Source organism: Leptodactylus fuscus, chromosome 3, assembly GCF_031893055.1.
Source record: "Leptodactylus fuscus isolate aLepFus1 chromosome 3, aLepFus1.hap2, whole genome shotgun sequence".
Lineage (NCBI taxonomy): Eukaryota > Metazoa > Chordata > Amphibia > Anura > Leptodactylidae > Leptodactylus > Leptodactylus fuscus.
This window is the reverse complement of record NC_134267.1, coordinates 107,177,559-107,204,603: the sequence shown is the minus strand read 5'-3', so window position 1 is coordinate 107,204,603 and position 27,045 is coordinate 107,177,559. Positions and strand designations below refer to the sequence as shown.

At 40.7% G+C, this 27,045-nt stretch overlaps 1 protein-coding gene across 2 annotated transcripts in view; it reads right to left on the bottom strand.

The window, feature by feature from the left end:
- Window positions 1-26,757, bottom strand: part of WASF1 (WASP family member 1) — a 66,144-nt gene extending 39,387 nt beyond the window's left edge. Inside the window, exon 1 of one of the 2 annotated variants that reach the window (XM_075268142.1) lies at window positions 26,169-26,757. In XM_075268142.1, the coding sequence (XP_075124243.1) occupies window positions 26,169-26,188 (20 nt within the window). In that variant the 5' untranslated portion in view covers window positions 26,189-26,757. The remainder of the gene's footprint in view (window positions 1-26,168) is intronic. The other variant, XM_075268143.1, reaches the window with a different exon arrangement.
- Window positions 26,758-27,045: the final 288 nt, after the last annotated feature.

The following is a 27,045-nucleotide window of genomic DNA, read 5'->3' as shown; positions in this document are numbered from 1 at the left end:
AAGGGAAAACACGTTGAAACAGATTTCTAGTTACTTTCTATCTCAGGTTTGCTGGCAACGTGATACAATATATCTGAGCTATAGCAGACTGATCCATATTGATTAAGTTAGACTGATACTTTGTCTCTAAACAGGCTTGCTAGCATTCTGATTTAATAGGTCTGTGCCACATTAAACCGACCTATTTTGCGATTGAATCCAGACTTGCCATTATTCATAGATAACAAGTTTGAGTTTTAATAGACTCACATTATCGGCTTTATTATATATACTCTTTACGGTATATTTATTCAGAGATACTATTACATTCTCCACATATGGTGTTGTCCTGTAGGAGGATCTGTATAAGCCACTTAGTGGCAAGCAATCCACCCTATAACTCTGATTTATACAGAAGTCTCAGAGTATTGGTGGCTAATTTCCAAGCACACCAGCCAGGAATTATTTATATTTTCTAGGTCTGGATACTTGTATCATTATTTTATATATTTTTTTCTCAGATACACAATCCCTGCCATCTGGACTGCCTGTCACTGTGCTTCCCTTTACTGATAAATTGTATCTTGATGACTTTTCATCCTGTATGTGTTCTTCTTAAATTTTTTGTTTGGAAAAGTTAAAATATATAAAACACACACGCACAAAAAAAAAAAAAATGTCAATATCGATTGCACAAATATAGATTATTACATTTGTGTAATGCTAGTTATGTTAATTATCTAAAGTTAGTTGCAGATGTATATCTGTACATATAGTTAATAGTAGGTCAAACAGTGTTTTGTGTTACTGATGCTCCGGACACCCCACTAAGATCACGTTCCATTTCCTGCACATATCTACTTGCACTATTGTCCTTTATTATACTTGTGCTCTAAAAACAGCTGTATAGAAGTATAGTTGCACAAGTTGAATACAAGAAAGAAAACCAAATATTATTCATATTATAAACCTAATATCCTAATATGATGGATCTCTAGCCAAGGGACCTTTAAAAACCAAACAACAAGAATAGAAATGTTGTGACTGGAGTCGTTCATTACGTACTCACATAAAAGGTAAAAGTCGGATTATATTACTATTCAGTGATGTCTGTACCAAAGATTGTTATGACAACCTCCATTTAACCTATTTTTCTGTAAAGAATAAAAGCCTTTTAATGTGAGGTGCGGATCACATGAATTCTCCATTAGGAGTACAAAGGTTTTGTGTGTAAACCAAGTTACAAATGATATAGAATGTACTATATTATAAAATATACTAATAAGAACTAATATCTATAATGAGCACCATTCATCACGCATATGATTACTGTTTATTGTACTTTACCCCATCTAAGAATGTCAGGGCAGGACCAGGGCACCTAGTACTTCGTAATATACCACTGTTCACAAACTCCTAATGCTAGATGCCAGGGAAAACGTATAGCAGGTATGTTGGAGTTCAACATCCCAATCCTTTATTGTGCAAGGAGATATTCCACTGCCAACTGGGTCTGGTGGTAGCCTGACCCTATTAAAATAATCATTCATAGCCATTAGCCATGATTTTTTTTTTAGGGAGGTTGTTAGACATAACCATTTGCCAGCAACCATGATTACTGAATCCAGCATATGTATCACCGGCACGGTGCAAGGCTCATAGCGTGTGCCTATTCTACCAATAATTCACAAGTATTTATAAAAATGATGATTTCCATAAGATAAGCACTTTTATTATAGGCAACACTAGATATGCTGTGTACTGTATTGAATGTGTATCATGCGATTTCGTAAATTGGTTATACAATGTGGAAATAATTAGAGAACATCTTAGTGGATCTATTAATCCAGAATATAGCAATCCATTTAATGTAGTGAACCACTTCTGAAAAATATTAAATTATGAAGATACCTGCAACTTTTTGTCTAGAGAAGGCTAAAAGGATCATTACAGCGGGCGATTAGAGGAAAGCTGTCCAGGTCCGAGAGGGTTTTCAGATCCTCATGATGAATACAGTACGGCCGTGTGGCTTGAATGTTCAAAATGAATTGATTTCAAATTATTGAATGTTACTATATTCTTTCCTGTCCGCAGGGAACATGCAGACAGGAAAGAACTTCACAACCTACTTTTCTATCCGCATGATTCGTGCGGAGATCTCATGGAAAGCACATGGACCCTATTATAGTCTATGGGGTCCGTATGCTTTCACTGTACACCGCTTGCAAATGCATTCGGTAGTCCGTTCGGGGGTGCCAATGCAGACTCCCCGAACGGATTATCAAACGCAGATGTGAACCAAGGGTAACACACGGACCAAGTTACATGGGAGAAACACGGTCGTATGCCGTTAGCCTTGTACATACATGCATTGTTCAACTTTTGCATATTTTTATGATGTACTGCTTGTATTTATGATGGTGTAAATGTCCGGGTTCTAACTGAGAATGCAGGAATAACAGGCACAGTTATGTGACAGCCATTGCTCCATACAGCTAATCCATTGGTGTTTCCGCAGGGGTTAAAATGAAACATAAAGACCTATTTTTGGAGTTATTAGTAGAAAAATTGTGTATCAAGTTGCAGTGAATCCTTGCATTCATGACACTCTATGAATGGTAGGGGCTTAGCTTGGCAGTAGTTTCCCACTGACAGTGCAGCACTGGGAAAGCCCGACAAGCAATAGTTTCTTTCACATGACGTTTACAGGATCTGCTGTTCTGTCCGGCGGAAACTTGATGCTAATTAAATAATGCATCATGTCAGGAGCATTTACAAAGAGAGACAGAGCTCTAGTGTGTAAACATGCAAGGCTGAAATCCTAACACAATGCCAGCGCTGAGAAGTCATAACAGACAAGAAAAGCACAAAATGGAAAATAAAGACTGGGTTATACATAATAACACAAAACACACAGCATAGTCTATGTTACCTCTAATCTAAAATAGTGAAGGTCTTGTATTAGCTACTTGCACTAAGTCTAATAAATAACGGCTTATATAATGGAGTAAAAATTCTGACATAAGTGTATAGTACAGAGTACATTGTGCATAAAGCTCAATGGCAATATTATCTGCACATTTGATGATAGGGGCAACAACCCAGCTAACACTGTGGTCCCTCAATAAGATATAATGTCTTACCCTAAATTCACATATGCACCTGGGTGTCCATTGTTAGACCAGAACAATGGACACACAGACAACAGAGGATACCAATAATAACTTACAAACCCCACTGACTGTAACAGGGTCCTTTGGAAGTCTGTTTTAAATAGAAACTGCCAGACGGAAAAAAGTCAAGACTTGCAGCACTTTTTCTGGAAATTTTTGACAGACACTGTGACAAGGCCAGATGCAGATGTGAACCCAGACTTAAATTTATTAATAACATAAAGCACCAACCTTCTCCACATGACTAGAATAAGAAAATTTGGCATGAATGCTACCAGTCCCCCATTATTGTTATTGACACCAACCGTGCAAAGACATGGACATGTGATCATGGCACCCGATACACATCTTTCTACAAAAGATCATAGAGTAGGTGTCCTCATTGTATAATGTTGTAGCGCCCACCCCCCTGTCATTCTATGATACTGAATGATGTTTATTCATTTAGATGTTATACCATAATGGCTGCTTTAATCCATGGAAAACGGAGTTTTATTTTATGCAAATTGGCGGAAAGGGGCTTTAGGGGCGTTTCTTCTCCTGTTCTGGATTCACTCTTTGCTCTAGATAATCGTCCCCAGCTGTCACCTTGCTCCAATGCCCCAACTGCATGAGTGATATCTCCCACTTTGCTCTAGATAACTGCACCCAACTACAGAGACTGAAGCCCCAGAAGGAGAAGAAACGCCCCCAAATCTTTTTTCCACTAATTTGCACACAAATAAAACTATATATTTTATTAAAATGGAGCTGCAATGCAGAATAAGAAAGACATCTTGGAAATAGCAGAAACTGCCTTACAAGGTGCTGTAATTAGATGGATACAGATTTTCCTGCTGACGGACTCCCTTTAATATAATTTTGTTTCCTGAAGATGATTTGTATGTGGAACTATCACAACTTCAAGGATGGCCATCTATCACTTCTCATGGTTGTTGCACTACTGGGCAAGACTTGCCACTGCCTTTTGGAAGGGGAAAAAGAAAAGAAAATGTCTTTGTTGCTGCTAGAGGTTTCAAAAACCATCCAATAGTTTGATAAATACATTATGCACCACCTGATAGCGATATTGGATGCAATGAATAGAAACCTTATACCCTATGATTGCATTACAACCACCTCCGATGTGGCTAAAACACAATGGCTCAAGGAATCCTGTTATAACACCTCTAGCTATTGTGTGTAACCGAAAAAAACAAGATTGTGACTAAAGGGAAAGGTTGGGGCATGCTGGGTGCCAAGGTAAGAGTATTTAGATGCAAGGGTGGCTATGTCCCACAATGCAGGAACCACATCTGTGACTGCATCATAAAGGTTTTTCTGCTGTCGCTAAGAAACTGACAGCAGGGCTGCATGAAACACATCACCATGTGACATTGAGTGTCCCTCCTTTTAGAGGCTGCACATGGACTCTAGGGAGCAGGTTTTACAGGACTAATTTGAGTGGAAGGAAGCACATCAGAGGCCAAATGACTATAATGCTAGTCGTCAGTACTATAGTGTCTGGCTCAATATGGTTTGGTATATTGTATACCAAATGTACAGTATCCATTTAGTTTCATATAAAAATAAATAAAGTGTTGTTACTGGTGCAAATAATTAAAAAAATCTAAAGATGAAAATGCACTGTAAAGGTTACGATATATATATATATATATATATATATATATATATATATATATATATATAATTATAATAAATAAATTTTATATCCTGTATTTTTACATCTTGCTATCTGACTATCTAATCTGACATTACAATTTTAAATTTGGCGATTAAAAATATACGTTGTATTCAATGCAGGTGTACAGTTATACATATTACAACAATTAAATATTACAAGTATTCATTGAACCACTATAAATAATCCTATATACATCCCATTCCCTAATGTGAATTACAGAAATGTACAAACAAAAGTTCTCATTCAAGCAACTAGAATAATAAAAAGCATGCAACAAGTAACAACAAAAAAGCTCCAGAGACATAAATAATAACATTGCCATATTACCGAGGAGCTACAGCTCAATGTGCACAGGTTCAGGCTGAGTGATTACTCTGCAGTCTGTGGGGCATATGACTTGCATTACAACACGTCACAATGCAGACACACTCTGATTACACCTAGATATGGACCTGCTGCAATTTGGTCTCAGCTAACAACTGATGTACCGGTGTTGTATCTCCTGCATAAAACCCCGTAAAGTTCTGTAAAATAGCCAAATGATTAGATAGATGTGAATGTGCAATGGCACATCTAACAACCTAATCTAATAAGCCCCATTAATCTGAAATACGTAATGCTATGTCTACATATCTCTCAACTGTCCCAGGAACAAGGTACATAAAGTTATACCACAGACAGCCAAGGATCTAGGGCTGTTGGACAATGAACAAATGTATAATGGGAGCGCAATATATATATATATATATATATATATATATATATATATATATATATATATATATATACACACACACAGTCAGGGTCTGGGGTTGCTAGGTGGGGTGGTATAGACACACAAGTCCAGTTTCTTTTAGTCCAAAACAAAGGTAGTTTTATTTTCACTCAAAAAAAGTAGTGCAGCAACAAAGGAAACAATACAAAAATAAATACCTGCCCGGCTAGGCTCTAACTAAACATAGAATAGGTTACCTCAACTAGAATAACAGAAATCCAAAAAGCCAGTAGAATCATTCAGGACACAGCTCCAAAAGTATGACCTCTCTGTCAGCTCTCCAGCCAAGCTCTGCCAAAGTGTTGCTGCTGGAGCTGACTTCTTAAGCCTCCTTGACGAGGAGACTCTCTGCAGCTGAGTAGCTGCCGGATCATCCCCAAAGTGTGGACTGGAGGGGGGTGGAATAACAGGTCCCACTACCAACCTACCTGCCATTCCTAAAAATCCAGCCCAATACTTATCACTTACCAAAATGCTCAGCAGACGAAAGCTGTCTGCTAAGAACAAACATTCCTGGAGTTTTCTAATCTCACCCACCTGAGTAGTCTGGGTGAGATGTACACCCCCTCCATTACCTGACCAGCCATCGGCATATATATATATATATATATATATATATATATATATATATATATATATATATATATATAGTATATTGAACACATTCATTACTAATACTACTGTAAGTGTACACGCACATTATATTTTCTAATAATCCTGAATTCATACAAAGCTTTCAGTGTATCTACTGTAGATGAAACAGCATACTGAGGAAAGACAGTAACCTCCGTTTCTTATGAGAATACAATAGAGTAGAAACAGGAAAGTCTATTATGTCAATTATATAATTATTAGACTGTTATTTGATCTAGTGTCAAAGGTCTAAAGTCTACGACTTTACAATTATACACCTGCACTGGAGAACAGCAACCAGCCCATACAAGGAAGCACAAAGGTGTATATCCAGGGAAAGTACAAGGCCAGAACTGCTCACACTGCACATATCTTTAGTGATAGCGGAGGTTGCTGGGAGAAAGTCATCAAGAAACATTCATACAGTATTATTGGTGCAGTTGTTCCTATGCTACACAGTTAGGGAGCGTTCACACTACCATTGGTGTTTGATAGCAGTATCCGTAGCTACTGTCTGTTCAAGATTTTAGCAACGGACACTAGCTAATAGATAATTTCCATTAATTTCAATGGGATATTATCTGATGTCCTTAAGTGTCCGTTTACATTTACAACTATGTTCCCTTTCTCAAGCAGACCAAAAAAAAATCCTACATGCATGACTTTTCTGTCCGTTTGAAAAAATGAACAGCAAGTGTCCGTTTTTTTTTTTTTGTTTAACATTGAGGTCTATGGGCAACAGACAGCAACTGATAGCCATCAGTTACTGTCCGTTTGTGTCCGTTATGATAGGTGTCCTTTTTTTTTTTTTTTTTTTTTTTTTTTTAAACAGACCCCTTCTGTGTGGACACCAAAGGTAGTGTGAACCCTACCTTATAGATACAGACGTGTCCATTATTACCCTTCCTTGTGACTTAAGATACTTTTGTTCATATAGTGTATCAGGACACTTCCACATTACATCAACAGGAGCTTTTACACCATCTTATTCGAAACTAATAGCAATTAATATAGAGATGGTTTGCCCTTTGTAGCAATAAAAGGATCCAGTCTTCTAGGAAGACTTTCTACAAGACTTTGTAGACCCATGCCACAAAGCCCTCTGCGCACAGTTTTTGTGCTGATGTTAAAGCAGTTTTCCCAACAAATAACTTTTTTTTCTACACTTGAACATCCATGCAGATAAAGCATCTGAACAGTGACTGCGTCTTCACCCAACTCCAATGCTCCCTTTTTTCTTATAACTGCGCCACTATAGCCCCCTTACATTTTTACCCTACAATGGCAAGAGTGGCCTTCTGTCTTACTATGAAAACTCCATTTCCCTGGTACACCTTGCCCCTTACTGTACACTAGCCATTGCTCCAAATAGAAATGATTCATTCAGTGGACATGTTCCATCTGGTTAGGATGGCACATACATCATAATATAGTGCTGAACCTAATACACAGGTATAGAGAAGAAAAAGACAAACTGAGCATGCTCGCCCTTGATGAAGATGCAGCTGCCACTGGATGATGGTGACTACGGCACTTATCCAGTGGCAACGGTGCTCAAACAGTTGTAGGAAAAGTGGGGAAGCCATTGGGATTTTTCTAGTGACATATACAATTTGGATTATTCCTTTAAAGAGGACCTTTCATCAAATCGGGCACATGCAGTGTTATATACTGCTGGAAAGCGGACTTCAGCTGAATTCAGCGCACTGTCGGCTTTCCCGATCCGTGCCCGGTGTAAAGCGCTATCGGTCCCGGGACCGTAGCACTTTAGTGTCAGAAGGGCGTTTCTGACAGTTAACCAGGGACGCCCTTCTTCCCTGCAGCGCCTATCGCGCTGTACTGTGGAGCGGGGAGGAACTCCCTCCTCCCTCTCCTGATAATACTCGTCTATGGACGAGCTGTGTGAGCAGAGGGAGGGGGCGTTCCTCCCCGCTCACACTCTACAGCGCGATAGGCGCTGCTGGGCAGAAGGACGTTCCTGGCTGTCAGAAACGCCCTTCTGACACTAAAGCGCTACGGTACCGGGAACGATAGCGCTTTACACCGGGCACAGATCGGGAAAGCCGACAGTACGCTGAATTCAGCACACTGTCAGCTTTCCAGCAGTATATAAAACTGCATGTGCCCGATTTGATGAAAGGTCCTCTTTAAATATTTTGCAAAGCACTTTTATATGAAAAATTGTTGTTTTTAATGTCAACAGAGGGTTTGGAACTCTGCGCTTATCGAATCAGAGTAATGGTAACTTTTGGCACTATGCGCTTCAACATTTAGTGACCCCTCTCTAACTATGCGTGGTGGCACATCATGGCTCCTAAGCGCTTCCACAATTCAATAATGCCTCTCAAAACATATCTTGACATCTTGTTGCAAATGTGAAATTCTATGGCAGTACCATGCTGGATATCACTAAGCTCTTCAGAGCAACCCTTCCTTTCAAAGAGGTTTGTAAAGGTGACTACATGGCTGGGGGCTGGAGTTTAAACATCTGCGGCAATGGACTGAATGAGGCACCTGAATGCATCTTGAGATCAGTGTCACAAGGTGACATGTTTTGAGAAAACAAAACTTTAAGCAGGTTATCGTACACCACTTATCTCAGGGAACACAAGGGAGGAAAGGTTAGGAAAAATATATCTGATCCAAAAATGAATTATTGGTGAACATAGATGGGTGTTTTCTCATTACAAATTATAAAACATGTCCTCTTAGATTAAGGTAACAATTTGGAGTTTTAAACTTAGCCTATAACTGATTTAATGTGCTGAAACAACTGGCAATAGAATTGTGAGTAATGCCTGATTGTAAAAGTCAGATCCCTCATTTTAATCTACAGAGGAGCAGGAGGAGAGTGACTGAGCATTTCAAAACCCATCTCCGCAACCATTATTTATCGGGCAAGGTGGCAGAACTGTGAGGAAAGGGCAGTAAACTTTTCTGACAAATTACTGTAATTATCTGAAGACGTAGGACTTGCCAAGGTACCTGTGTGAAAACAACAGAGTCAAGGCGAAAGATGAGGACAGATTTGGATTTGTCATTGGAAAAACATGGTTTTAACATTTTACAAAAGCTTTCTGATATAAGAAGAATGTCTTTACTGCATGACCGTAGTGACAAGGAGTTTGAATAGAGAGATGGTCATGCATGTGCTGTTGCTCTATTAAATTCACTCTCTGCATACAAAACTGTTGTACTCTGATGTGTCCTTGGAACTGCTTGTTTCAATTAATCCTATACGTTTTCTTCCACAATTCCTCTAAAGTCTTGTCACTGAACAATGTAAAAATACAACATTCATTTGACAACACAACCACAATCGTTGACATAGGGCTTTTATATGGTTGTCACTGCAAGAATTGAAAATTTTTTACTGCACAAAATTCAGAATTGAAAATCCCAAAATATTTATTTTTGTATACATTTACCAAAGCACTAGTCAAACAAGATATTTACATCAGATCAGTAAATTTTTGTAAAAATGTTAAAATTATGTTTTTTCAATGACAAATGCAAAACTGTCCTCATCATGGTCACCATGCGGCAGACAAGGCATGGAGGAGAAACCTGCATGGAAGTGTGGACTTCTTCTTTCAAGGAGATGATTTTTGGTGTCTATTGCTGATGTGTGAAGATGCCTACAGCTGACTGGTATTTCTCTCTTTTACTGTGGACACATGGGACTCTGTTACAACCTGGGAACCTACAATCACCCACCTACCCCATGAGTTTATGGAAGCTTGGCAAGAGAGCAGAACCCTGTCTACCTGGACGGCTTCAGACCTCTCTGGGCAGTAGAACACAGTGGTAAGAAGAAAGGAGGAGGGCTGTGATGAAGGAAATTTGGGGCATTTTTTGTGGTTAATGGACAATAGCACTGATGCAAGATACCAAACTATCAGCTGTGAGCATGAGATCTCACTACCTACCAAAGGAACTACCACATGTTATCATGATAGCTGCATATGTCCCCCACCTCTGCAAAAAATGTTTCTGCCTGTTATATCTACATGCTGTATACATCTACGGTTGGGCTGTATTATCAACATCAGTTCACACGGAGTTTTAGCTGCTATGATTCCTAGGATTTCTCTATCTGCCATGAGCTTGTATGTGTTTCTCTCTTGTTATATACTACTGTACCATCTATGAAACTGTATCACTGAAATTTCCCCATTGTGGGACTATTAAAGGATTAACTTATCTTATCTTTCTAGACTCTGACAGCATGGGGTTGAAAACATAGTCCTGAGCACCCTATTTTATAATAGTTATTATATGGGATGGGATGGGTTTACCTACGGTGAAACATACAGCATTTTCTGCATCAATTGTTCAACTAGTTTCAATCTATTTATAAAGGGAAACAAATAACCAAGTATATACCTTACACATTGCAAATAGAGAATACCATTAGCTGCATTATATGATGCTACACTTTCCGTGTATGCTGCCTGCAGCTTTCAGTGGTGACAATAATAGTTCACTTCTGAAGTCTTAAGCTTCTGCACCCAGCTAACCAAATGACGTTGATGTAAAAAAAAAAAAAATCATTATTTATCAGCCAAAGCATTCTTCTTTTGCTCCATGGTCAAATGCTCATGTGCCACCTGTAGAGACTTACAGTCAGGGACAGGGTCAGCATGGGTACTCTAACTGGTCTATTTCTATGAAAGCCAGCGTTAACCCTATTTAAGCAAATTGGGCTATAGTAGGCCTTCTGTAACATTGGACCGGTTAGGCTAGCTTTCACTCCCGCACAGATTTAGGTGACCATTAGCCTGTCACAATTCAATGGCTGTCCTTCTATTGACCAATTTTGAACCTCTACATTCTGTGAACAACCCCTAAGCACTGCCTGTTTGGAGATGCTCTGCCCCAGTTGTTTAGCAATCACAAATATGTTCCCGTCAAAAACACCAAGGCCTTATGCTAGCCCATTTTTCCTGCTTCCACCATCAAAAACTAAGATGCCATTGTAATGAGATAATGTAAATAAAATACAGTATATATGTTGTGTTACACTATGTGAAAACTCCATACTTTTTTTTTTTTGAATAGTCTTATAAATGAACATTGACTGGTTGCTATGAGTAACTGTCACTTTGGGGTAGATGTATTAAAATAGTCTAAAACCAAAACTGTCTAAGTCTACATTCACACTACCTTTATTAAAGTCCATTGCTGACAACCCCTTATAGGATGAAAGCAACAGACATTAATGGTAGTAGGGTAACGGATAGAGATGAGCGAACAGTGTTCTATCGAACACATGTTCGATCGGATATCAGGGTGTTCGCCATGTTCGAATCGAACACCGCGTGGTAAAGTGCGCCAAAATTCGATTCCCCTCCCACCTTCCCTGGCGCTTTTTTTGCACCAATAACAGCGCAGGGGAGGTGGGACAGGAACTACGACACCGGGGGCATTGAAAAAAATTGGAAAAAGGTCATTGGCTGCCGAAATCAGGTGACCTCCATTTTAGACGAATAGTGGATTTCAAATCCGGGTCATATGAGAATGTGAACTTTGTGACTATGAGACAGGGATAGCTGTACAGGCAGGGATAGCTAGGGATAACCTTTATTTAGGGGGGAATGTTATTAAAAATAACTTTTTGGGGCTCTATCGGGTGTGTAATTGTGATTTTTGTGAGATAAACTTTTTCCCATAGGGATGCATTGGCCAGCGCTGATTGGCCGAATTCCGTACTCTGGCCAATCAGTGCTGGCCAATGCATTCTATTAGCTTGATGAAGCAGAGTGTGCACAAGGGTTCAAGCGCACCCTCGGCTCTGATGTAGCAGAGCTGAGGGTGCACAAGGGTTCAAGTGCACCATCGGCTCTCCTACATCAGAGCCGAGGGTGCGCTTGAACCCTTGTGCACCCTCAGCTCTGCTACATCAGAGCCGAGGGTGCGCTTGAACCCTTGTGCACACTCTGCTTCATCAAGCTAATAGAATGCATTGGCCAGCGCTGATTGGCCAATGTATTCTATTAGCCTGATGAAGTAGAGCTGAATGTGTGTGCTAAGCACACACATTCAGCACTGCTTCATCACGCCAATACAATGCATTAGCCAGTGCTGATTGGCCAGAGTACGGAATTCGGCCAATCAGCGCTGGCTCTGCTGGAGGAGGCGGAGTCTAAGGTCGGACCTGAATGGAGACTGGTGTGGAGCGATCTTAGACTCCGCCTCCTCCAGCAGAGCCAGCGCTGATTGGCCGAATTCCGTACTCTGGCCAATCAGCACTGGCTAATGCATTGTATTGGCGTGATGAAGCAGTGCTGAATGTGTGTGCTTAGCACACACATTCAGCTCTACTTCATCGGGCTAATAGAATGCATTGGCCAGCGCTGATTGGCCGAATTCCGTACTCTGGCCAATCAGCACTGGCTAATGCATTGTATTGGCGTGATGAAGCAGTGCTGAATGAGTGTGCTTAGCACACACATTCAGCTCTACTTCATCGGGCTAATAGAATGCATTGGCCAATCAGCGCTGGCCAATGCATTCTATTAGCGTGAACTGAGTTTGCACAGGGGTTCTAGTGCACCCTCGGCTCTGCTACATCAGATTGCTACATCTGATGTAGCAGTGCCGAGTGTGCATCAGATGTGTAGTTGAGCAAAACTGACTCAGCACTGCTAAGTCTCTGCATTCGCATAGGAATGCATTGGCCAGCCTTCGGCCAATCAGCGCTGGCTCTGCCGGAGGAGGCGGAGTCTAAGGTCGGACCTGAATGGAGACTGGTGTGGAGCGATCTTAGACTCCGCCTCCTCCAGCAGAGCCAGCGCTGATTGGTCGAGTTCCGTACTCTGGCCAATCAGCACTGGCCAATGCATTTCTATGGGGAAAAGTTAGCTTGCGAAAATCGCAAACTGACAGGGATTTCCATGAAATAAAGTGACTTTTATGCCCCCAGACATGCTTCCCCTGCTGTCCCAGTGTCATTCCAGGGTGTTGGTATCATTTCCTGGGGTGTCATAGTGGACTTGGTGACCCTCCAGACACGAATTTGGGTTTCCCCCTTAACGAGTTTATGTTCCCCATAGACTATAATGGGGTTCGAAACCCATTCGAACACTCGAACAGTGAGCGGCTGTTCGAATCGAATTTCGAACCTCGAACATTTTAGTGTTCGCTCATCTCTAGTAACGGATACAGACTGACCCTCTCCTTTGTCTGCATCCATTCCTATTTGTTATAAAATATAAAACTTTTGTTCGGCGGGGCTGGGGCCGTGTGTTGCGTGGAGGCTCCCGACCCGCTCTATGTCCGGCGCCGGAATGGCGCGTCCAGTCCCGGCGGGGGGTAGGCTGGAGCCTCCGCTTGAGTCTGTGGAGGTTCTGGTTTCCCTCTAATGCCGGGACCGGCACTTCCGGGTTCAGGGGGGTCAGTGGTGGGCCAGAGGCAATTTAGGCCTCATTCTGGCTCTGGCCCGCCACTGGTTATTTGTTCACTCTACGGTATCAGCTCCCTAGCGTCAAAGCCTCTTCTGCTTCCTTCCTGCTCCCTGTCACCTGCCTCCTGTTCCTGTTCTTGGATTCCCTGGATATTTTGACCCTGCTTGCCTTACAGACCTCTCCTCTGTGATCCTGATTTGGCACCTTCCTGACCTCCTATGTATGACCCTTGGCTTCCACTTGACCTCCCTTTTGGATCTTAATTTGGCTACTCCATTGACCTCCTGTGTATGTCCCGGCTTTCCTGACTATGCTTCTGCCTCTGCCTTCTGCTACCACGTGACCTCCAGTTATCGACCCGGCTTGCTTGACGACGGAATTGTTCCTCGGATATCAGCATGTATTCCCTGGATACCCTCCTGCTCATCTGCTACTCCATTCCTTCCCACTCTCTTGGACTTCACTCTAAGGTTAGTGTCTGGATTCTCCTTCTTAGGGTTTGCTGGGTGAGTGTCGGGAGCTCTGGTGAAGAACTCCGGGATCTGGTTCCGCTCCGATTGGGACGTAGCACACCCAGGACTGTTTTTGCCTCATCGCTTAGGGATTCTGCTTTCCCAGGACTTACTGAGTTATTTGTTGCATGAGGTTCCTAACAACTTTCTGGAGTAATACTTGTTTACTTCTGCATGCAGAACCTTTTCTTTTGTAAGGTAGGGTTCACACTACTGTTGGTATCTGCTCAGAAGGTGTCTGTGTAAAAAAACAAACAAAAAAACAACAACTGATGTCTATCAGTTGCTGTCCGTTGTATGTCTATTGCCCATAGACCTCAATGTTAAAAAAATAACGGACAGAAAAGTCCTGCATGTAGGATTTTTTTTGTCTGCTTGAAAAAACAGAAATAATTGTAAATGGACACTAAAAGACACAAATGGACACAAGATAAAATCCCACTGACATGAATGGAAATTGCAAACGGACCAGCTAGTGGCTGTTGCTAAAATCTTGTGTGGGCAATAGCCATGGACACGGCTGAGCGGACACCAACAGTAGTGTGAACGCCCCCTAAGAAAAGTAAAAAATATAACAGAATAAAACTTCCATCATATTTTTCACATGGAAGGGCCTCCTTCTAAATTTGTCATTTTATGTTAATTTCTCTCATCCTGTGACAGATGAGAGCAACAGACATTAAATAACTGTAGCATGAATCCTCCCTTAGCTGCCTTTCATTTTTCAGGAGAAGAATACAATATGAAAGCTGTGATGTGATTGGTTGTGAAGTGCAAAGTTTTAGATCATTTTAATAAAATCTGTCCCTTTAATCTTTAAGACATACATGAAGCCCAATACAAAAGGCAAGGATTTTTGCAATTCTATATCAGGTTCCTAGAATCACAGATAACACACAGCTTTGTCACTTAAAGCAGAAAACAATAAAGGTTCTAGAAATGATAATAAGAGCAAATAGCAATATATCTAATATATGCTGATCTGTCAAGTCTCAGGTTAAAGTCTAAGAGGTGGCTTATAAGAGACTTTGCTTCTTCCCAGTGCACAAAGATTAAACAGCACAAAATGCCCTCCGATATATGAGTGATGAGCCATGGAATCCAGTCCTCCATGTTGCTCATCTGTATGAGAAGCCAGGCTTTGAGAATACTGAGGTTTGCAATGTGCATAAAAGATCATTTCTTCCTATTCCAACATCAAACAGCCAGTGCACAACAGCTTGGAGGCAATGTGTTTGATTCTCAGAGCCCAGGTAAAGAACAGCCAAGCTGGAAAGAGGTGAACACACTTCAAAGAGTCAGAAAAAAAATCTCCAGAAAAAGAGCCGTCTGCCTAATAACCTAAAACCCTTCTTGTTCCCACACTAAATGAACCTTTTTAGAGATTTAAAGACTAAAAATAAGACTTTAACAATTACTGGACAAGGGGGCTATTACCAGCGTCACTGCCAATTATATACTAAGTCTGCTTACATTTCCAAATTTCACATAATCTGCATAAGATCCCAGTACCTGTGCTGCCGATGGTCCTTAAAATCTGTAGAGGAAGTATTACAGATCCAACAACTACTATAATGGAATAATGCTAATAAATTATACAGTAGCAAGAGAGAGTAAGACCCTTTAGTTGAACATTTGGATGCCTTTACCCACAAAAAAGGCCGTTTATGATATTTCTAATAATATACCATACCAGAAACAAAGCTGTCCCATAACATTTTGTACAAGGTGCTTACCACTTCTCTGCCAAAGTTTCCCATCTCTGTACCAATCTCTGTTCACCCAATGTTCACCATGATTGTATCAGTCACAGCCATATCATCACTGGAGCCAGATGAACAGAAATCATGGGGAACCCTTGGGAAGCAGATTCACATTATTCTATAGCACTGTAAAAATCTATAAAGTCCATCCCAAAAAAAGACCCAAAACCCGTTGCTTCATCCCTAATGGCATCACATAAGTGGGCAGGCTGCATTTTGAGATCTGCTTTTTAAAAATGAAAACATTTGCTTGCTCTTTGTATATATCCTAAAATACTGAAAATGTAAAGGGTTGGGCCATTTTTAGACCAGTATTGCGAAACAAATATTATTGTTTGTTTAATAAAAAACTATACAATTTTCCAATATACTTTCTATATTTTTCTCATCAATTTCTAGATCTCTGCTTGCGGTCGTTCAGTCTGCTTCCCCTCAGTGGATAAAAATCAGTCCTTGGTTGGTCAAGTGATATTTAGTCCATGGTCAAGTGATAGGTGCACAACTCGTTGCCAGCTAACTGTGCACCTCTGTATTGATCACATGACCATGGACTGGCTTTTAACCAGTGAAAGAAAGTAGAAGGAATGGCAACAAGATAACTGATACAGGATTAGGAGGATGACTATGATGAACTGGTACAGGAGGTATATTGGAAAATCTTGTTACACAAACAATAATATGTCTCTCAATATTGGTCTGAAAAAACACACAAAAATAAACAAAACCATTTTTATATTTATAAAATACATAATGTAAACAAGAAAAACAAAGAAAGAAACATGTTTAACGTATTTTGGCCAATTTGATTTCCCCAAAATGAACAATAAAAAGTTGTTAGTGTTGAGCGAATAGTATTCAAATCTTAGATTCGAATACCTCCGCTCCCAGAGAAATGCATGGGAGCGGCCGATCGCATAGGGGTTAAGCGCCGGTTGGCTTCAATGCATTCCTATGGGAGTGAGGTTTCCGAAACTAGGATTCGAATACTATTCACTCAACACTAAAAATGATCAAAAAGTCATACATCCCCCCCCCCCCTCTGAAAACATAAATAAAAGCTAGCTCTTCACCCGGGGCATAGAACATGAAAGTCAGAGTTGTCTTTCTAGCGGTATATAAAAACACATGTTCCCCAAGTGGTCAAAGGTCCTCTTGTAAAGGGTAAAATGAACAGAGCAAAGCAACCCAGCCCCGAAGATAGATGGTTTCGTTCAAGTGACCCTAACCTGTGTACTCCCCTTATTGCAAAAAGATCCAATATATCTCAATATGATAGCCATTAGCTGGCAGCACGTCTGGTTTTCTTGCTACCTAGGAAGCTTTTAAATTGACTTTCCCTTCTCCTTACAATTCCCCTTTATAACACTAAAGAAAGGGCTGCTTTGGAAAGGATTCAAATACTGGATGCAGTGGCCGCTGTTTCTGTAGGTTGACAGACAACAATATGGTGGCTCCAGTTTAGCAAGTGCAAAATTTCCACAAGTGACGGAAGGCTGTCACACAGTACCTGCTGATGCTTTCAAACGCCTAAAATTACTTTCTCAAGTATTCCATTCTGTGCCATGTTCTGCTTAAATGACTCAACAACTCCTGCTAGCTGTGAATGCTTGCTGTGTTCAATAATGCTTAAAGGTTGAACTTACTATGGAAATGAACCACTGCTTAAGAAATATATACAAGGAAAAAAAAAAAGAAGTATGGATATCTGAACATACACAAGGAAGAATCAAAAACGGTATGTTAGGGATTATGATACAGATGACTTATCCCTGCGGCCCCATGTTGCGTGAACACAGCTTTCTCTTTTTTTTTGCAGATTTTATTTTTTGAGCCAAAGCCAAGAGCGGCTTGAACAGCAATGGGACATATATAGGAAACACTTATACTTCTCTCTTCTGCTAAATTCACTCCTGGTTCAATAAACCACAGCAAAATCTGCAACAAAAAAAATCAGTTTTTCTGCAACGTGGGACCTTAGCCTAAGGCTAATAGTCTTAAGCTATTTTTACACATCCAGATCCTGGACAGAAGTGTCAATCAATGAGAAAAATGTTGATACATACACAGGCACATGCAAACTGAATGGTAGAAGATTGATCTATACTGCAATTATTTCTCCCCATTAATTTGCATTGATTATTGTGCAAGGTGATGTGCTTCATAAAAGATGTAACCAGCCAACCGTTGAGCTAGTCAGCACTATTACCATGAGGCTCCATGATGTGGAAACACAGCTGTTTTTGTTGCAGATTTTGCTGCAGTTTTTTTGAGCCAGGAGTGGATTGAGCAGATTTCCCATGGCCTTTGTGGCCACTCCAGACGTTGGCTTAAAAAATAAATAAATAAATAAAATCTACGTTTCCACAACACGGGGCCTCAACCTTGGCCCGGTTGTGTGATAGCCGCCAGCACACGGATGTCACCTGTGTGCCGCCCCTGCACCGGCCGTGATTTCGCAGCCTCATGAATTCAATTAATTAATTATGATTATGGTTTATATTTCTCAATTTTTTCATAAATTTTATATAATGCAACAACTTTTTTAATTAAGCAAACAAGCCATTTTCTGGTTCACACAAATGAACAATACAAGGTGTGCAACAATTAAAACCGTATCACAGAAAACTGTGGGCGGAGAGCGACCAAACTATATAATATTACAGACCACAAAAATGACGTGACATTAAATTAACGCAGTGTTCATAATTTACAAGACTGGCAGTGAAAGAAATACAGTCTTTAAATGGGCTGTATAAGATTAGAAAGTAATACCTAGTAGTTTTTGGGAAAAAAAACTTTTGATTTCTAATCCTGTTAAACCCATCTATTTACTTATTACACACATAACCATATATACCGTACATAAACTTATATTAACAAGATCTTAATAAATACAGATTACAGAAACACTACAGATGAGATCTCTTCTATATATTTTTTTTACTTTTTAGAGAAGAAAATATTGTGCATGCAGGACTTCTATTACAAAATTAAACATGATGAAAAAAGCTTTTATCATATTTTTTTTATATTTGCGTCCTTTTTTCAGGACGCTGTAAGATTACATGGCTGATTTAATCACAGAATCCGTGGCACAAGGCTATTGCTGACTAGTCCCATTGAGTCTGAAGATAATCGCCAAGTAAACCTATGCTAGATAGCCAAAGATCTGCAGACTGCCTCAAATTCGGGGCCTTAAAAAGAAAATAAAAAAAAGAACAGGAACTAGAGAGGAGCATTCAAAGACTTAAAGGGTACCTGAGTATTTATTAAGAGCTGAAACATCTGCCAGGAATGGCTGGGCAGTCTGTTTTATGGGTGTATGAACCTTCATAAGTGTATGAGCCTTCAACGTCATATCAGGTTTTTTGCAGCTTTTTTTGGCCCCATTATTGCTGAAGCACATTTAGATTTCTCGCTCAGGCTTTCAGGGGAGTGTACAATACAGAACGGTCTCCACCTCCCTCATCAATTATTGCTAATACTGGTTTCTTTACATGTAATTCTGCCAGGAGTAACTGTAAAATAGCAAACATCACATAATACTGGAGATCCAGGAACACTGGACTCCAAACCCAGTGGTGTATACTGCAGCATACTAGATATCTTTTTAATGCAATACCAATTTCAAACAAATACCATCCACACACTGCTGAAATTCCGACAAAACGTAAAAAGTGTCTGGGGTTTCAGGTTTTGAATCCACAACTGGTCAATTTTTTATTCTGAATTTGTATGCAATATGATATTTAACCTTGGCAATGAAAAAGTAGCAAAGAAGTCCAAATGCAGGGGTAAAACTAGCAGCGAAAACGTGTCTTTGGTTGTTTTTTGTCATGTGGGCTCACTACAGGATGTCAGGAGCAGACATCCTGCAGCAGACCCAATACATGTTGCTTAGCTATTACCTTCATTAGAAAAAAATGTCATATTTTTTCCATCATGCCCACACAGAGAAATGTCTGCCAATTACTGTTGATACGCTGCTATGCCAATTAAAATGTTTCATTGGAAATGCTTAAAACGAAAACCGAAATTTTTTCTTCCTATACCGATACATAATGGTCTGTTTCCAAGGGCAACCAGCATATATCGACTCATGCGGAATTCTATGAATTGGAAAAACAACATGAAGCAGCTCAAAATTACTATAAGAATTGAACAAAAGGATTTAAAGGAATTACTCCGCTTAAAAAAAAAAAAAAATTGATGTTGAACTAACACTAACCTATTTATTCCCCAAGCCATCCAGTGTTGAAATTTAGCAGTCCCCCCGGACTGTTTACCAGTGGTCAATCGCTGGCTCAGCAATGACCTGATATTTGTTAATAGGTAGAGCGTATACAATAGGTATTGCGAGAAATACATAAACCTATGAAGGCATTTTTTCAATACTTTGTTAACAATGCGAAACAGTGATGTCTGTCACAGCCAATAGCATATAGTCCTGAATAAAAGCTCTCGGGGCAAGTTTTAACAAGCAGGGCTAAAAATGAAAAGAAATTTGTGAGAAACAGATTAGCAAAAGAAAGTGCTCACAGGACCACTCCTAGAAGTGAATATCATAGACTAACAGCACAATTTAGGCACACCCAGGTCCCAACTCACATGAGTAAACCATCCGACATGAAAGGGGACAAATGATAACCACCAATAAGCAGAGGAGGTAGTCTATATTAAGCATGACAATGTTAGTCAGAGCTCAACGTGTAATATCAGCTTTTTCCCAGAAGATACATAAATATAAGAGCATTTTCAAGCTGCCCTTTTTGTCCATTGGTGCAGTGGTTAGATGCAATACTGTCACACGATGGCTGCATGATGATATCAGTATGGACAGCACATGACCACTGCAGCAATATAAATTGAGGTCAGCTTTCAGAAACCCCTGTAAGTACTGCCATTTTAAAGGGAAGAATAGGCCATGGAGGTACGAAAAATAATAGTTTCATTTATTCATTATCTCTATCAATTATCCCTACAATAGGAATAAAAGTATCTCAAAATCTAGTAGTAATACAGATAACACAAAATAAGATAAATAAGATCAGTAAATAGCTCTACAAAAATCTGCAGAGTATCCCAGGCCTATGCAATAGTTTAAGGTTAAAAGTGATCAATCACCAAACTCACAGAATTTTCCAGGATAAAAACATTAGAGATCCCCCATAAGGATAGGTCATCATTATCAGAATGGAAGGGACACAGAACCCCCACCAATCATTTGTTCTTAGCCACCCATATGGGGCATTCACACGAAGGAAGTTGTCGCTGATTCTGGCGTGATAACTCACGTCAGAATCAGCGCTGGAAAAAAAAAAATGCCATTGACTTCAATGGGTTCCGTTTTCCGTGCGGAACCCATTGAAATCAATGGGAGGCTTTTTTTTCCCCATTGAGTTCAATGACTTCCGAGAAGAAAACGGAACCCATTGAAGTCAATGGGAGGCTTTATTTCTGTGTGGATTCTGATACGAGTTATTGCACCAAAATCAACGCCAACTTCCTCGGTGTGAGTGCCCCCATATGTGGAACGGAGCCAAGTCACTGCAACTTAGCTTCCATTCAAATTCTGATACTGATGACCCTTTTTTATAATATGTCTTCAGTGTTTTTAGACTGGAAAATCTCTTTAAGGCTAAGGCCTCATGTAGCGGTGCGGGAAAAGACATGGTGCCAACGCATTGTGGTTTTCCCCCAGCTATACGGACTTTCTTCTTCAATTATACCTATAGGGAAACCACCGGCATTTCCCTAAGTATAAGTGACATGATGCGATTTCCAAAACCGCACTGTGGGGATGAGATTCACTAGAATCCCTAAACCATGTGAGACCCCAGCCTAAAAGGGTTATGCTGTTAAAAATATCTACCCCCATTCAATTAAAGGAAGTGCTGGAGACAGCTGGGTGCTGTGCTTGTGAACCCAATTTCTAATTAGAGGATACCCTCCTACTCAGGATTGATGGGGGTCATACTCCACCAATCAGCAATTTGTTTTTAATTTTTAAAATGAACGACGCCTTTAATATTGTTTTTAGCTATATTTCATAGATTGGATTTAAATTTAATTCCTACTGGGAATCCCATAGCGAAATGTATTTAGAACATGTTCTAAAAGGAAAATATTTTGAAAAACTATATGCTTAAAGCAATGAACGATTCAAAAGCAAAAAATCTCTTTGACAACATAGATCAGTCTTTAAAAAAAAACTAGAACATTTTTGCTTTCAAATTTCTTTCTCCATTTCTATAAAATGACTCTTCAGAGAGATTGTTTCATTCAAGGTGAGAGTAATTTACTGGGTAAATGTTTAAGCAGCAATCTTATCCCAGTAGAAAGCATCTGAGGCACCAGTGACCTGTGGGAAGATTTAGATAAAAAGAAAACATTGCATTCATTCACCTGTAACAGGAAAAAATGTAAGGCAAACAGGTGGAGACACAAAAACTAAACAGTGATCCCAGAATTAGCCTATTTTTAGACCTCAGTATTTAGCAGGACTCGATCTAGTAGAGTGGCTTGTAGATCTTGAAATATCTGTCCAGAATGAATGTTTACCTTATCTACATGACATGTCAAACAAATTACAGTCAGCAAACAAAACAAAAACTAATGCAAAGTGAATTCGCTTCAAAGTCTTTCCTGCCCAGCAACTCCCTACTGTAGCACAGGCCCATTGATCTCATAGGAGCTACGCTGCAGTTCCCCTGGACAGTGGCACCTGGCCGCTTGCTACAAGTGAATGCCACGGTGCTCTTAACAGGTCTAAAATAACTCTGCAATATGCCTATTCTTCTGTTATTATTCCTAGAAATATATTAATAAATTGACAACCCCCCCCCCCCCCCACACACACACACACACACACACACCAGTTCCCTAATTTATGGTCTCATACTCCTTGAAGCCACAACTTCCTTACCCGTTTATTGACATAGTTGGGAGGTGGAACTGGGGGAAAGATTTCACAAATGTCAATAGGTTTAATCCTTCTGATTCACACATAAATAACTACAAGAAAGGTGCAGGAATCCTCATCCAAGAGTCTCTCTCATTGGTACAGGGCTCCAGTTCTTTTACTGATACCCCATGGTCAGGGTGAAGGGACAATGTCTTATACTTGGTGGGGATGTTTATTCTTCCAGGTACAAGATCTTATCGTATATGCCTATTATAACAGGCACCTTACTCCTTGATACTCAGGAGGCACTGCTTTTTTCAATTATCTCTATTGGTTTCTCCAAGCATAAACCATCAAACATCCAATTCATTGAGAATTACCATAGGTTTGAAGATACCAGAACAATTTTTTTTTTTTCTGATAACAATATATCCTACCAATAAAAGTAACAACCATGGACAGCACACCAACCACAAGAAGCATGGAGAGAAGGATGGGGTGCAGCCATTGAACAGAACAGATGCAGATAAGTGATTGAAACCTAAGGGCCCTTCACGCGGCGTAAGCGCACTGCTTCAAAACAGAGCCCATTGATTTCAATGGGAAGCGCGTGTATATCGGCATATACGAGCGCTTCCCATTGAAATCAATGGGCTCTGTTGTGAAGTGCCGCGCTCGGACACGTGTATACGTGTCTAAATGAGCGTCCCTAAGGGCAGAATACACGTGTAAAAATAAGACTCCCATTGACTTCAATGAAATTTTTTTACACGTAAAAAAAACACATCAAAATACACATGTAAAATGTCATTGAAGTCAATGGGAGTCTTATTTTTACACGTCCGTTTACTCCGTGTAAACGGGCCCTAAGGCTGCAGGATCAGACTACACCAGGTGTGTTAGTAGTCTGTCACCATAGAAACACAGATCTACAGATTAAATACATCTAGCAATAAAACTAGTTGCAAATATGTACAAACTCTTTACAGCTTAGAAGCACTACTAACATTTCCTTGTTATGTCTAAGAGATGGTAAAGTCAAAACAGGATATAGTGTTAGATGCTAAACAAGTTTTCAGAACACTAAATTTGTTCATAATACACTGCATATGACATGTGTGGCTGTCATGTTTTAACTATGTCATAAATTACAACACTACTATGGAATAGTGAGCATTGCCACATAAAACAATTTTAGCGCAGTGATGGCAAATCTATGACATACATGTCAAAAGTGACATGTCAAGACATTTTGGATGACACACATCAGCAGCTATGGTACTTATTGTGTTTTTGTAATGAGCCACTGTCGATAATTTTTACTTATCTGTTCATGCTCCTGCACCGGCTGCCTACTCTAGACAGCGCTACACTTACATCACGACACTTAAGAGAAAAATGGTGTCGTATTCCAGAAAAAAAGGGGTCATATCCCTTATGATAGGCAAAAATTACATATAATAATACAAATACAATATCAAAAATATTACTTATTTCTTAGAGCTATAAATATCACAAAATTACGGACATTTCTAGATGTGGCATGGCAACAGTGTTAAGCTGGGGGGGGGGGGTAAGAATTTTGACATATCAAGCTCAAAAGGTTAGCCATCATTGTTATAACGCATTGGGTAAGACAGTAGTTTCCATATACAGATGCATTATGGCAGCGATTTTTTCTTACTATTCAGACCATTATATTGTATTATATATGAATATAATTGGTTATATTGCCTGATCCAGTACAAGGTAGCCTTGTGAGGAACATCAGCCAAGTAAGCAAATAAAACAGTGTCAACGCTTGCAATTTTCAGAAGACATTTCTCTAAATATGGAGACTTTGAGCAGTGAACTATATACACAGAGCATACATAGTCAGTGATGCTTGACGCGCCGTGGTAGACATATAGCAGCAAACAGAAAATGCAGTTAGGTCCCACAAATCCCTCTTCTGCCCAGAGATAACTAAGCGTTCATATATTCATTCCTAATGCACAGCTCATTTCACAATTGTCATGCAAAGGAATTTTCTGAAGGATCATTTACATATTCAAAGTAATCTTACATGTCTATACTGAAAAGGGGTATACAATGCAAAGCCGAGCCACATATGTTTCCATGCTACTTTGCATTTAGTGCCTGGATTGTGAAGGGAGACAATGTGTTGCCTGTGCTGTCATTGTCTCAAGTAGTTATTATAAGACGTGAGTGATCATGGCTTCCTGGCCCTTTTTATGTGCAGGCCTATTCACCAGTGAGCAGGTACTGGTCTCTTCCATCTTGTCAGGGGCATCTCTAGCACAATCCTGTGGAATCCACTAACAATACACAGGGAGACAGGATACCAGGGAGAGCCATCCCCTCCTCTTCCAGGAAGAATGGGCAGGTGGGGGTGGGTGAGAGAAAAGGATCAGATTGTTTTAATCCGATACCAGTGCAAGTCTATGACACAGCGATATTTATATGCTGGGCACACACCTTGCTTGTGCACACATGTACCAAGGCAGATGCCGGGTCGTGCCTGCTGTACGTGTAAGCATGGCTGCTATGTAATATACCAAATCGCTTGTCCATCATTCCTCTATCCAATGCTACTCACCATTAATAAGGTAACGACAAGTTATTACAATAATGACGATTGCATTGGAAACAGTAGATAATAATTATTTCAGCACATAATTATTGATGCAACTGGACATGGCCCCATAGCTATATACAGCCCTTAGATAAAATAATAATTCTAGATCAATGACTATAGGTCCACAGGACATTACACTGGAAGGAGATCTATTAGATCTAGGATCCAACACCTGATGACATCCATCTATCGGCTAAATATGTACACAAGAGTCTAACAGAATAAAGTGCCAAGAGCAAATGCCACCATGTTGGTTATCCGAATAACACCACACACCAAGAAACCGAGAAATTGGTCAAAATCTTTCTATTTCACTTTTGATCATACAGCAATGACCTCAGAAAGTGTCCAGTAGGTATGTGCGGGTCATCTAATGGGCAATTCCTGATCTCTAGGATTCCCAGCTCAATACATGATGTCATAGCAGAATACAAATGACTAGAATATATAGATCCCAATGCTAGTGATGTGCCAGGCATGATCTGGTTACAATCCATAGCACCAATGCGGCGTTATACGTATAGTCCTATGGCTAGATAGATAAATGATGCCATAGGAATGTGAGCTCCAGGATCACAGCTCATCTACATGCAATGAATGATGTGCCAGCCATGCTCCTCATACACCATGACTAGGGATTGGCAGGGCCTGGTCACTACGTACACTGGTGCCGGGGCACACATACACACAGCAGCTCTGACCATGGGGTGGAAGGGCACATACGTACAGGCAGAACGGAGCGGATCTGGGGCTGCTCACTCACTGACCGCGGCTCATCCTCCTCTGCTCCTAGGATGGGGCTCCTCCGGGGGTCACGTGGACCGGCTTACCAGCTGCGCCCCATCTCTGCCCCCGATATCACGGCTCGTCCACGATGACTCAAGGACAACAAACAAGGAAGGCGAGAGATAGAGGCGCTCGCCCGGCCCGCAGCAGGGCCAGCAGATTGTGAGGGAGAGAGGGCGGGGACAGGTCAGCAGCGGGAGAAAGGGAGGCAGGACGCAGGAATGGCAGCTCGGTGCAGTGTGCTCTTGGGAAGCAGAGCTGGTGAGATGGCGGGGCTCTGTACCGCTGCTCTGGGGACGTGGGAGAGCGGGGAGGAGGATTTTCTACACTGATCCGTCCACCCCTCCTGGCACTGGATGGTGCAGTCCATCAATCCGCAGTTAACTCCGATACATTCTGCTCTCCTGTGCAGGTTACCGTGTAGTCACGTCACCAGCGGCAGGCAGTCTATTCACCCTGAGGGGGGCGATGTGTGTGGGGAGCTGGGCAGTGTGAATGACCAAGCTGGACTACTGCAGTCCACATTGGCACTACAGCCGGGCACACATGTACACTGCAGGGCTGGCAAGGACTGTTCTATCTGCTGGGGCTGTTATGGAGACATTATAGATACTAAGGCTTAACCCCTTGAAGGCCAGGCCAGGTCTGGACTTACAGGGGTTGGTTTACAAGCCACATTTAGCACCTGTCCACAGAGCAGGTATATGTAGTATATGTGTGCAGGGGGGCTGACTGCTAGGACTCCCGCCAATCATGGAGACCAGTCTGGTGTGCCCATTTGAATGGAGTAGT